A 14207-nucleotide genomic window follows, 5' to 3' on the forward strand; every position below is an offset into this window, starting at 1 on the left:
CGAGCCCCGCATCGGGCTCCCTGCTCAGTGGGAAGCCTGCTTCTCCCTCTCCCACTCCCCCTGCTTGTGTTCTTTCTCTAGCTGTGTCTCTCTCTGTCAAATAAATAAATAAAACCTGTACTAAAAAAAAAAGTAAACAACAAATGAAGCACACAGTAATCAGAGATGAAATATGTAGCCAGCTCTCCCTTCGAGGTCTGGAGAGGAACCTGAGCAGCAAAGTCTGAGATAAAAGAGGGAAGAAATGATAATGGTACAAAAGGGGTAAAACTGGCTTAAGTGCTAATGGAACTTCTTAGGTAAAGCTGTTATGTATAAATTGCCTTCCCACTCCCCACTTTTTTTTTTTTTTAAACACAAATTGGGGCGCCTGGGTGGTTCAGCCGGTTAAGCGTCTGCCTTTCAGCTCAGGTCATGATCCCAGGGTCCTGGAATCGAGCCCCACATCGGGCTCCCTGCTAAGTGGGGAGTCTGCTTCTTCCTCTCCCTCTGCCCCCCTGCTCAGGATCTCTCTCTCTCTCTACCTCAAATAAATAAAATCTTAGAAAAAATAAAAATAAAAAATAAAAAACACAAATTGTTGGGGTGCCTGGGTGGCTCAGTCGGTTAAGTGGCTGACTTCGGCTCAGGTCATGATCCCAGGGTGCTTGGGATCGAGCCCCGCGTTGGGCTCCCTGCTCGGTGGAGAACCTGCTTCTCCCTCTCCCTCTGCCTGCCCCTCTGCATACTTGTGCTCTGTCAAATAAATAAATAAAATCTTTAAAAAACAAACACAAATTGTGGTCTGCTAGACATACTTATGTTCTACACTTTGCTTCTCCCCTTAAAGTATTAGAGATCATTACTTATCAGGAAATATGGAGCTGCCTTCTTTATTTATACTACTTGTGTCTCCACAACCTTATTAATACAAATGGCCATTCTTTTTAATTTTTGCAAATTTGATAAAAAAGAGGATATCGCTATGGTTGTTTTTTCTTATTGGTGAAGATGAGATGATTCATGTTTCAAAACCTTATTTGTAAAAAAATAAAAAATAAAAACAAAACCAAACCAAACCTTATTTGTTTCCATTTCAAAATATTAGAAGCAATATACACATTTGCTTGCTTAAATTTTATTTTTCTAAAAGTTTATTTATTTAAGTGATCTCTATATCCAATGTGGGGCTCAAACTCACAACCCCGAGATCAAGAGTTATAATATTTCGACTGAGTCAGCCAGGAGCCCCAAGACTTTATATTTTTAAGAGTAGTTCTAAGTTGACAACAAAATGGAAAGGAAGCCTTTCTTTGTTTTTGAGCAAACTACTCCTCATTCCTCCCCAAATCTAAAATGTCAAATTTTATTTCTCCTTCAAGGCCCAGCTGGGATACCTCCTCTACACTGAAGCCCTTCCCTGATCCCCAAACCAGAAATAAATCTCTCCGGCCTTTGAATTCCTCTAGGCCCCTCATGGTGTCTGCCCTAAGGCACCCTGGCATGGTAGAAAGAGGAAAGCTTCAGATTTAGGCACAAATGTGGCTTAAAATCTCTTCCCTCGATATGTTATTAGCTGGAAACCAATTCATTCTTCATCTGTAAAGTGGGAATAATACAATTCCTACTATGAGATTATTAGTTTAATATACATAAAACCTCTGTCTGAAATTTGTAGGTGTTCAATGAAGGGCAGTTCTTATTACTTATCCCTTTTTACTTGTGCTACAATAGTTATTTCTATATAGAATATCTCCCTACGGAGTGAACCCCCAGAGAATAGGGCTGTATCTTACATACTTTTGTCTCTTCCACAGCATTTAGCATGGAATTGTGTAAATTTTGCGAACTGGTTTTTAAAGTCTACAGTCAAAACCAAGCATGCTATGTCTTTAGGAGAGTACCCACTCTACCCAGCACACGTGAAAAGATAACAGTCTTTGAGACTTTCAATTAAAAATGATGGATTAAAACACAACTTTAACTCCTTCCAGAAAATTCATAAAAATAACAGCAAAAATTTTTCTTTGTAAGTCATAAATTCATAAGGACAAAGGCAACAGGAAAAGTAACAACAGCAATAACATTTTGAAAGTGGGAAAGCAGAAGAAAGACTATAATCATTCACTTAGCAGATTCAGTAAGGCTGCTATGCTAGGCTGGCAGTGGAGAGGGTGAAAGAAATCCATGAACATGTACCAAGTAGCCTGGAAAGGCTCAAGATTTTTAGGCACCAATTCTCTCTGCAAGCAGAGGGTAAAGATGGGGCTAAGAGAAAAAGGTTAGTTTCAAGTTGTTAAATAAAAATGTAACATCAGGAAGACAAACAATCATAATACACAAAGCAAAAACAGATAATTGAAGGGAGAAATAGAAAATGCAACAGTAATAGTTGGTAACTGTAATACCTCACTTTCATTTATGTATGAATAATGAGGCAGAAGATCACAAGGAAAGAGAAGAACTGAACAACACTGTAAACCACCAGACCTGACAAGACACCCAGAGTATACTCCACTTAATGGCTACAGAATGAATACAAATCCTTCTAATGCGTACACAGAACAGAGAGGCCATATGTTAGGACCATATGCTAGGACATAAAATAAATCTTAATACATTCAAAAAGGAATGAAATGTTAAGTATATCCTCTGATCAAAATGGAATGAAATTAGAAATCAATAACAGAAGGAAATCTGGGAAATTGAATAAAATATTCCTAAGTAACTAATGGATTAAGGAATCACAGGAAATTAGAAAATACTTTTGAGATAAATGAAACTGTCAGAACTTATGCACTGCAGCTAACGTGGTATTGAGAGGGAAATTTATGGCTATAAATGCCTATATGAAAAAAAGTCTTGATCTCAAATCCACATCTAGCCTTCCACCTTAAGAAACCAGAAAAAGAAGGGGCACCTGGGTGGCTCAGTTGTTTAAGCACCTGACTTTTTTTAAAGATTTTATTTATTCATTTGAGACACAGAGATAGAGAGAGAGAGAATGAGCAGGGGGAGAGGCAGAGGGAGAGGGAGAAGCAGACTCCCCGCTGAGTCAGGAGCCTGATGTGGGACTCGATCCCAGGACCCCAGGACCACGACCTGAGCCGAAGGCAGACGCCCAACCATCTGAGCCACCCACGCGCCCCAGCACCTGACTCTTGATCTCGGCTCAGGTCTTTGTATCAGGGTCATGAGTTAGAGCCCTACGTTGGGCTCTGTGCTGGGCGTGGTGGAGCCTGCTTAAATAACAGAAAGAAACTAGAAAAACAAGAGGAAACTTAAAGCAAGCAGAAAGAGGGGAATAATAACAATTAGAGTGGAAATAAATGAAATAGAGAATTTATTTTATTTTTTTTTAAGATTTTTATTTATTTATTTGACAGAGACCGTGAGAAAGGGAACACAGGCAGAGGAAGTGCGAGAGGGAGAAGCCAGGCTTCCCGCGGAGCAGGGAGCCCGACACGGGGCTCGATCCCAGGACCCTGAGATCATGACCTGAGCCGAAGGCAGACACTTAATGACTGAGCCACCCAGGAGCCCCTGAAATAGAGGATTTAAAAAGAACAGGAAAAAAACCCTAATAAAGCCAACAACTGGTTAGCTAGACGGCCAAAGAAAAAGAGGTAAGATTCAAGTTACTAAAAACAGGGAGGAAGGAGAAGATAGTGTTTTCAACTTTACAGAAATAAAAAGAATTATAAAGGAATATTGTGAATAATTTATGCCAACAAACTGGGTAACTGAGATGAAATGGACAAATTTCTAGAAAGATACAAACCACCTAAAGCATCTCAAGAAATAGAAAATTTTGCATAGATCTTTAATAAGTAAAGACATTAAATTAGTAACATAAAAAATATCCACAAAGAAAAGCTTTGGCCCAGATGGTGTCACTGTGTATTCTACCAAACATTTAAAGAAGAATCGACAGCAATCCTTCCCCAACTCTTACAAAAAATGATACTTATCAGCTCATTCAGAATCTTGTTATCCAACTCACTCTTCCCTCTGAAAAGAGGACTGGGGTTTCCTCTCCCACGAAGCAATTATCCATATCTGTCATTTCCTCTATAGACTTCAATCTCCTTACCAGTAAAACATGGGAATGAACAAAATAATCTCTAATTAAAGAATCTCTAAGGTTCTTTAAGCATTGATATTTCTTTTGGCTTCTTTTTTCTCTGAAATTTCTATTTCTGTGAAGCCTTTCCCAGACTTCATTATGGCTCTGAAGATGTTTGGTGAGGCACGTGATGTTGTCAAACATTAACAGACAGAAAGCTGCTGATGGGAAACAGGTGGTGGGGGAGGGGATCTCTTCAAATGCCCAAGAGCCATGGGGCACTGAGTTAATGCCTCTCCCCTAAGATTGGCCTTTGCTGGGCCACATGCATCACACTCTGCGCTGGAAGTGGCACCCACGAGGATCAGGTGAATTCTAAGGTACCCCCTCTTTCCTGAGGTAAATAAGGTTTTGCTGCAAGCCAACAAACAGCTGTCCTGGTTGGAACAGGCACTTACCTGACCAAAGTGATGAGCCAAAATAATGTCCACAACATTGGTTGTCAAGCCTGAGAGCTGAAAAGATAACAGCTTTGTGTCAAGGGAGCTAAGCATACATATTTATCAAGTTGTCCACTTATGATAAGTGCACTTTATTGTACATACGTTATCCCTCAACAAACAAAAGCACAACTCAGTGTCACACATTTTCATGAGATGGTGGTTTCAAGATGCAAGAGAACAAGAACCAAGTCAGAAAACAACTGTCTCCCTTCCAGGGAAATAGTATCACCTGCTTTGAAACAGGTGGCTGGAGGGGCGCCTGGGTGGCTCAGTCGGTTAAGTGTCTGCCTTTGGCTCAGGTCATGATCTTCCCCTCCCCCTCAGCCCCTCCCCCCCATCATGTTCTCTCTCTCTCAAATAAATTAAAAAAAAAAAATCTTCTTTAAAGAAGATTTTATTTATCTGACAGAGAGAGCACAAGCAGGCCAAGCGGCAGGCAGAGGGAAAAGGAGAGGGAGAAGCAGGCTCCCCACCAAGCGAGGAGCCCGATGCGGCCAATCCCAGGACCCTGGGATCATGACCTGAGCCGAAGGCAGACACTTAACGACTGAGCCACCCAGGCACCCCTTAAAAAAAAAAAAAAAAAAACAGAAAAGAAAAAGGTGGGTAGAAGAAATGCTGGTCATTCCTTCTTTGAAAACTCAAGACCTAGAACTCTTGGCTATTAGCTACTTCATTCCTGCCTATATTTCTGCATTTACACTGGATTCATGGCTAGTAAGGACTGACTTAAGACTACTCCCAAGGCATCCAAGAGACAAAAATGATTTTTTTCTTTCCTCCAGTTTTTGCTATCTTCGTTTCAGGGAGTGGGAGGAAATTGCTATGTTTACCCAATGTTCTTGCGCTTTGAACATTTTTCTCATAATTTTATCCATTTCAAAATGATGCATATCACAGTCTAATAAATGCAGCAATCTGTGCAAATCTGCAGACTGCCAGTCTATTTTCAGAAAAATTTCCAACTCAAATTATGTTGCTGATTCTCTGTAGCCTTCTTCCTTGGTTTTATGCTTAATTCCTACTGCTGACTTGGATGAGAGGTGAAGTGCTGAACTGGGAGTGCAGATGGAGACGAGGAGATGAGGAGACAGACATGGATATGGGTAGAGCAGGATCACATGGTCCCAGAAAGATTAAGGAAGAAAGAAGCCCAGAAATCTTCAGAGGGGTTACCAATGATCAAACCATTATAAGTTAAAGATAATTAGAATTAATAACCATTCATGTTTAATACTCATAAGGTCATTCTCAAGTTTCATAATGATTTTATTAGGTTATTACATATATTTTTTAAAAGATTTTATTTATCTGACAGACTGCGAGAGGGCACAAGCAGGGAGAACTGCAGAGGGAGAGGGAGAAGCAGACTCCCTGCTGAGCAGGGAGCCTGATGTGGGGTTCGATCCCGGGACCCTGAGATCATGACCTGAGCTGAAGGCAGACGCTCAACTGACTGAGCCACCCAGCGCCCCTACACATAATTTATTATACATTACTGAATGTTCAGGTAAATTTTAACACAACCACATAACTAGACAGGAATTAGAACAAATTTTAAATAAGTCCAATTATAAGAAAGAATTTCCACAGTATCTGGCAATAGCATCATTAATATATTTCACCCAAATCTAGAGTATGCATATTTCTCTAGAACTTAAATGTGGGGAGAAATGTATAAATTTTTTAGAATCTAGTCTACTGGTAGGTGGAGGTTTTTTTTTTAAATTCTAGTGTACTTAACATACAGAATGTTATCTTAGTTTCAGGTGTATAATATAGTGATTCAACAATTATGTATATTACACAGTGCTCATCAAAGTAAATGTAATCTTAATCCTCTTCACCTATTTCACCCCTCCCCCCCCTTCCACCTCCCCTCTGGTAACCATCTGTTCTCCAGTTAAGAGTCTCTTTTTTGGTTTGTCTCTTTTTTTTCCTGCCTTTGTTCGTTTGTTTCTTAAAATTCTAGTAGGTGGAATATTTTAATATTTTAAAGTAATTTAAAAGCAATTCATGCTTATCATAGAAAATTAGGAAAACACAGAATATGAAAAAGAAAATAAAAATCATCTGTAATGCTACCAGCCAAAGATATAACTACTAGTAACAAATTCTTTTCCCTTTTTCCTTTTTTTTTTAAATATAGTGGGTAAGACCAGAATTTTTATTGATTTTTTTTTATTTTTTTAAAGACTTTATTTATTTATTTGAGAGAGAGCATGAGAGGGGGGAGGGTCAGAGGGAGAAGCAGACTCCCGGCTGAGACAGGAGCCCGATGCGGGACTTGATCCTGGGTCTCCAGGATCATGACCCGAGCCGAAGGCAGTCGCTTAACCAATTGAGCCACCCAGGCGCCCTGATTTTATTTTTTTTATGTAATCTCTACACCCAGTGTGGGACTTGAACTCATAACCCTGAAACGAAGAGTTGGGATGTTTTACTTTATGTGGGAAACAAAGGCAAATGAAAAAATTAAATTTCCTTACTGGCCATAGCCCATTGACAAGGCCTTGAAACAGAGTGACCTTCCTCTGGGAGCTCAGCTGCCTCCATGTTGATACTCTGCTAAGGGCAAAAGGCAATCTTAGCTTACCCTTATCCTGGCACCCAAAGATCCTGTAAGTTTTCTTTAACATATAAAAATTCCTTTGGAGGAACACCTGGTGTGGCTCAGTAGGTTAAGTGTCTTGAGTCTTGATTTTGGCTCAGGTGATGATCTCAGGTTTGTGAGATCAAGCCCCCCTGTGCTGGGTGTGGGGCTGGCTTGGGATTCTTTCCCACCCTCTCCTTCTGCCCCTCCCCACCTCCTCTCTAAAAGAAAATTCCTTTAGGGGAGCCTGGGTGACTCAGTCGTTAAGCGTCTGCCTTTGGCTCAGGTCATGATCCCAGGAACCTGGGATCAAGCCCCACATCGGGCTCCTTGCTCAGCGGGAAGCCTGCTTCTCCCTCTGCCACTCCCCCTGCTTGTGTTCCCTCTCTCACTGTGTCTCTGTCAAATAAATAAATAAAAATCTTAAAAAAAAAAAAAATTCCTTTGGAAACTCCCTTTATCTCTACCCCTGCCAAGATACATGTTAGCAATCATCCTCCAAGCATATGGCCCACTGATCTACATCTGAAGGGTCTCACGACCAGGGTTTTACTAGATAGTAATGAATGACCTTTTCCTAACAATAGCTAGCCCCCTCAAGGTCCTGGAAACCTTGCTCCTAAAATTCCTTAGAGACTTACAACTATCCCTAACCCTCTCCCAACTTGAAAGTATATAATCAGTCACCATCACAACCCCAGTGCAGCTCTTCCTGACCACAGGTCCTGTCCTTTCTTCACTGAAGACATCACCAAGAGTTCTTTCTTGGCAGGTGCCTGGGTGGCTCAGTTGGTTAAGCGACTGCTTTCGGCTCAGGTCATGATCCTGGAGTCCCGGGATCGAGTCCCGCATCGGGCTCCCTGCTCAGCAGGGGGTCTGCTTCTCCCTCTGCCCTCTTCCCTCTCGTGCTGTCTCTCATTCTCTCTCTCAAAAAAAAAAAAAAAAAAGCTTCTCGCATTTAAAAAAAAAAAAGAAGAGTTCTTTCTTGGCTTGTTGGATCCGAACCCCAACATTTTCTGCATCAGACTGAGCCTGCCCAAATTATTTTCCCTCTTTTCTTATGCATATCTTTTTAACAAAATTGGGACATATATAGTTTTTTCTGTTTTTTAAACATGAGAATTTTCTCATTTCTTTAAATAACCAAATAACACATTTTTGGTTGCAGGATATTCCTCTCTATGGTTGTATCAAATTTTGTTGCTCTATAGTATTGGCACCTAGGCTGTTTCCATCTTTTAGCCCTAAAAACAAGGCTTTAATGAGTATTTTGGCTCTTTGACTTCCTAGCTGTGTGACCTTAAGCAAATGATCTAATTTCTCTGTGGGATAATAATAATAATATTATATAATATTACTATTATATAATAATAATATACTATTATATAATATTGCTATTACTATTAGTAATATTAGCAATATTACATAATAGTAATATTACATAATAGTAATAGTAATAATTTCACTAGGTTGTCCTGAGAATGACAAGTTTGAACATACACAGAACATTTAGAAACAGTGCCTGGTACATAGCAAATGATGTAGAGAACAAAGGCAAAAGGAAAGGTAGATAAAAATTACCTTTTAACTCTAGCCCATTGACAGATACTTGGGACAGGTAGAGTGTGACATTCCTCCAGGAGCTCCCAATCTTAACGTTAATACTTTGCTAGAGGAAAAAACCACCTTAGCTTGATAATAGCTAGGCCTCTAGGATGCTTTAAGTCTTCTTTAACATATGAAAATCCTTTTGGAAACTTCCTTCCACCCCTCCCAACTTAAAAGTATATAATCAATAGCTCCTCATAATCCTAATACAGCTCTTTGTGCCCCTGGGTCCTGTCGCTGTGCTTTAATAAAATGACCTTTTTGCACCAAAAACTTTTGTCTCAAGAATTCTTTCTTGACCATTCACTCTTGGACTCCCCCATCAAATCACATCAGCAAATCCTAGACAGGTATTAGATTCTTAAAATTATTATCCTTCTATTTAAATCTTTGTAAGTATCACTATTTATCCTTCAGGTAAGTTCCTAAATATTGAATTACTGAATCTCATGGCTGAATATCACTAAAGATTCTTGATACATATGACAAGCTGGGTAGTGGTATTTTGGAGACTATATCCAGTGGTGTATTAGAATAAACACTTATGGCAACTTAAAAATACTTATAAGTAGGTATTTGTTTAAAAATGAGATTACTACATTAGGCATCTTTTAGCAGGTAATGAAAGCTTGGGTTATTTCTGAAAAACTTTGTAACATCACTGCTTTAATCTCAACCTCATAGTTTCAGATTAAAATAACATACAAATAACATTAGTATGTTAATACTGAAAAATGTTTCAAAAGTAATTCCTTTTCCAATCTAAAAACAGTGAATGACTTTTTTAGCAAGGTCAGTTCAATGCAAAAGTTATATAATACTATGCTTTTACCCTTATTCACTCTTTTCACTCTGGTTGCTGCTGGGATTGTTTATATTTGTCAAGTCATTATGTTGAGGGAGCAAAAGGTAAACTGAGGGCAAAGCACAAGCTAACACTCTCCAGAGGTGGGATATGTGTGACATTCCTCAAGGAACTCATGGCTGCCTTAATGTTTTGCTAGAGACTAAAAACCACCTTATCTTGACAATAGCCAGACCTCCAGGATCCTATAACTCTTCTTTAACGTGCCAAACCCCCCTGAGAGACTTAGGTTATTACCAGTCCCCAAACTTAAAAGTGTATCATCAATAGCTCCTCAAAATCCCAGTGTAGCTCTTTCTGCCCATGGGTCCTATCCCCTTGCTATAATAAATACACCTTTTTGTACAGTAAATGTCTCAAGAATTTTTTCTTGACCATTGGGCTCTACGATCCTCCATCAATTAGAATATACTCCTGTAGTTTCCTATCTCCTTGAACAGATTGTAGATAACATTCTATCTAAATAGTAAATTCTATGTAGATAGCAAGTATCTTCATTTTTCAGATAGCAAACATCTTCAATTCTACCCATCTTTTGGTGCAGTTGCTAGTTATTTGGGGTACAGTGAAGAGGGTGACTCATTCATTAATTTCACTCATTAAAAGAGTGAAAATGTGGGGCGCCTGGGTGGCTCCGTTGATTAAGCGTCTGCCTTCAGCTCAGGTCATGATCCCAGGGTCCTGGGATGGCGCCCCCCCATCGGGCTCCCTGCTCAGCCGGGAGCCTGCTTCTCCCTCTCCCACTGCCTGCTGCTCTCCCTGCTTGTACTTTCTCTGTCAAATGAATATATAAAATCTTAAAAAAAAAAAGTGAAAATGCAAACCACAGATTGCCAGAAGATATTTACATGTACTCACCAAAGGATTTATATGCAAAATATGTAAAGAAAGCTTACAGATCATTAAGGAGAAGACTAGCAATCCAATTAAGGAAAAAAAGGCAAAGGACCTGAACAGTCACTTCCTTAGAGGATACTGAAATGGCCAGTAAGTTTCAAAAAAGGTGCTCAGACATCATGGGCCCTTATGGAAATACAAATTAAAACCCAGCATTATTTACCCATAAGCATCATTTAAAATAAAAAAGATGGTATAATTAAAAATTAGGGTTTTTTTTGTTCTTTTACCCTTTTTTTTTTTAAAGTAGGCTCCATGCTGGGCTACTGAGATGGGCAATGTGAGACCAAGACCTAAGCTGAGATCAAGAGTTGGACACTCAACCGACTAAGCCACCCAGGTGCCCCCCAAAATTGTTTTTTAATAACTAAAGCTATTTTGGTGATGGGTACCATATAGAAATAAACAAATTATTACAAGTAAAACTGCTCCTGTTTTACAAAAATTAAAATGACTATCAAATGTTGGTGAGGGTGTGGAACAGCTGGGACTTCCACACATCGCTGGTGTGTAAGCTGGCCGAACACTTTGGAACATTGTCTGTAGCTACCAAAGCGAAACATACAACTGCCCTATGACCCAGCAATTCCACTTCTAGGTACAGAGCCAAGAGAAACAAATGTGTAGGTCTACTGAGAGACGTGTAAAAGAATGTGCACAGGAACTTTATTCATAACAAGCAAATAACAAACAACTCATTTTGTCTATTCACACCATAGACTACTAAACAAGAATTAAAAACATGCTGAGGAGCACCCAGGTGGCTTAGTCAGTTGAGCGTCTGACTCTTAATTTCAGCTCAAGTCATGATCTTAGGGTTGTGAGATCGAGCCCCACGCTGGGCTCTGTGCTGCGCATGGAGTCTGCCTAAGATTCTCTCTCCCGTTCTGCCCCCCCTCAATAAATAAATAAATAACAATAAAAAAATGAAAAGAACTACCACTACACCTAACATGAAGGTGGATCACTGACAACAATGGATGAAAGAAGCCAGATACAAAAGAATATATATTCTATCATTCTAATTATATGAAGTTTAAGAATACAGAAAACCTATCTCTGGTGACAGACATCAGAGTAACAGTTCTATCTGGGAAGGAGAGGAAGTATTAATTAAAGAAAAGGCCCAAGGGAATCCTCGGAGGTGGAAATAGTCTATATATTGACTGAGTGGCAATTGCATATGTAATTACATTCATCAAGCTGTACACTTAAAAGTTTTTGCCTTTATCTGGATATACTTCAATGAAAAAATAAAAATAAAAGTAGGACATTTTGAGAAGGGACCAAGATGAGCCAATGAATACCATCTGGTGCTTACTTTGGAAGCTGCCCAGTCAATCCAGCCTTTAGCACAAGGGTCAACGTTAATGAGCACAAGGCCTTCCACGAGCTCTGGATGACTGAGCTGAAATAGGAGACAAAGACAACGTTTTAAAGTTCCACTCCCAGCATTCTTTTAAAAAAATTGGAGCATGGTTAATCACTTCTTATGCATTATGCCATAATGCCTCAGATTTGAAAGTAACACTTCAGAGAGGTGCTAGGAAGAATATTTGGAAAAATTGCTCTTTAAGACTGACTTAGCAACTGGAAAACCAGTTCCTTAAAGTGCTATCAAATGATCTTGCCTTGCAAGGATCTGGGAGGAGACATGGTATTTATTTCTGCAGCAGAGGAAGGAACCTGGCATCTCTGCAGTTTAGCTCATGGTGGGTCTTCCCTGCTGGGAAACTACCCTTGTAAGTACCTGGCATAAGGGGCTGCTGAGGCTTAGACTGGCGAATTTCACACTCCTATGCCCTTGTCCCCAAAAGGAGCTTCTTACTATTTTTTTTCAGAAACCACTGAATGGGTGATACCACCCCACCCCAGAAGGCTGTCTATCACTCAGGAGGCATCTGAAAAAATTTCTTCATTTCTATTTCTTAAATAGAAATCAATACAGGGGCGCCTGGGTGGCTCAGTTGGTTAAGCGACTGCCTTCGGCTCAGGTCATGATCCTGGAGTCCCAGGATCGAGTCTGTCTCTCATTCTCTCTCTCTCAAATAAATAAATAAAATCTTAAAAAAAAAAAAAAGAGTTAAAAAAAAGAAATCAATACAAACATTTCTATGTACACTCAAAACTCTAGTTTACTTTCCTTCCCTCTGATTACACTGATTATACTCACTATAGAGAATCTGATAAATAGAAATTATAAAAATTAGGAAATAAAACCTCGTATTACCTAACCACATAACATCAATCCCTGTTAATATTTTGGTATATCTCCTTCCAGTCCTTTCCTATGCCTGTGACAAACTATGTGGATCTCTATTCTAACTTCTTTGTTAACGTTATAGTATACATGAATCACATATCATTATGAGCTCTTCTTACAAAATTTTAATGGCTGCACAAAATTCCTTAAGTCCTCTCTAAGAATTACCTTTTATTGATGTAATGCCCTCATTTGTGGTTTTTCAGGTACTATAAATACAAAACCGGGCTTTACATATAAACCTCTATCTGCTGTTCATAGAATTTTTAGGAAAACTTAAATAAGACCCACAGTAGTACCTGGTAACTAACAGAGAAGTAGAGCTGTGACCTAGGCAGTGTACCTCAAGGGTATTGAGAGTAATCCTTTATGTACTTACTGCAAATCTGCTGAGGATGTAAGCTCCAGCTCCAACTCCAATCCCAATGATGCTCTTCAGACTATGAAAGGGGATATAAACAAAACTGATAAGGTTAACTCATTTGGAGGTGACACAGCATAATGGAAAAAATACAAGTGGGTTCCCAAATCTGGCTCTGATGCTTACTGGATTCTGGAATTTGGTCAAGTTTCTCTAATTCTGAACCTCAGTTCCCAATCTACAAAAGGATACAACTACTTACTTCTAAGTTGATTTTTTTTTTTAAAGATTTTATTTTATTTAATTGAGAGAGAGAGAGATAGCGACAGAGAGCATGAGTGGGGAGGAGAGGGAGAAACAGGCTCCCCGCTGAGCAGGGAGCCCAACTCGGGGCTTGATCCCAGGACCCTGAGATCATGACCTGAGCCGAAGGCAGATGCTTAACTGAGCCACACAGGCACCCCTACTTCTAAGTTGATTTTAAGGATTAAATGAAATAGGACTAAAACCTGGGAGTCATTCTAACAGTTCCCTCTCCTAATACCTCCATGTCCAATCCAACAGCAAGTCCTATAGAGTCTAACTCCAAAATACTTCCTTCCTATCTCCATCTACTTCATTGCATTCCGCTGAGGGCATCCATTGCCCAGGCTAGCATTACCTCTTGCCTGACTGCTGTAATAGTTTAAAGGTCTCCCTGCTTTTTCTCTTATACTCCTCTCCAACCCATTCTCTCCATAGCTAGAGTGATCCTTTTTAAGAATATAAACAGCTTGGGGTGCCTGGGTGGCACAGTCAGTTAAGTGTCTGACACTTGGTTCAGGCTCAGGTAGTGATCTCAGGGTCTTGGGATCAAGTCCTGCTTCTGGCTCCATGCTTTGCCAGGGAGTCTGCTTGTGGATTCTCTCTCCCTCTCCCTCTGCCCACCCCCCAAAATAAATAAACAGATCTTTAAAAAAATAAAAAATAAACTAAAAAAGTAAACAGGCTTTACTGAAAGGCAACTTTTATACACAGAGTGATCATTTTAAAAGACTAAATTGGGGCGCCTGGGTGGCTCAGATGGTTAAGC

At 39.7% G+C, this 14207-nt stretch overlaps 1 protein-coding gene and 1 long non-coding RNA gene across 5 annotated transcripts in view; one reads left to right on the plus strand and one right to left on the minus strand.

The window, feature by feature from the left end:
- LOC135361807 (uncharacterized) overlaps window positions 1–14207 on the plus strand; it is a 76387-nt gene that overhangs the window by 21875 nt on the left and 40305 nt on the right. The window lies entirely within an intron of this gene.
- Window positions 1–14207, minus strand: part of NDRG3 (NDRG family member 3) — a 75334-nt gene that overhangs the window by 15830 nt on the left and 45297 nt on the right. For 3 of the 4 annotated variants that reach the window (XM_045885726.3, XM_045885725.3, XM_064573130.1), the window contains 3 exons: window positions 13154–13214; window positions 11833–11919; window positions 4504–4560 (listed from right to left, as the gene is read on the minus strand). In XM_045885726.3, coding sequence (XP_045741682.1) covers window positions 4504–4560; window positions 11833–11919; window positions 13154–13214 — 205 coding nt within the window. The remainder of the gene's footprint in view (window positions 1–4503; window positions 4561–11832; window positions 11920–13153; window positions 13215–14207) is intronic. The other variant, XM_064573131.1, reaches the window with a different exon arrangement.

The sequence above is a fragment of the Mirounga angustirostris genome, unplaced genomic scaffold (assembly GCF_029215605.1).
Source record: "Mirounga angustirostris isolate CCGP_5_RB_7025 unplaced genomic scaffold, mMirAng1.0.hap1 SCAF_10, whole genome shotgun sequence".
Taxonomy (NCBI): domain Eukaryota; kingdom Metazoa; phylum Chordata; class Mammalia; order Carnivora; family Phocidae; genus Mirounga; species Mirounga angustirostris.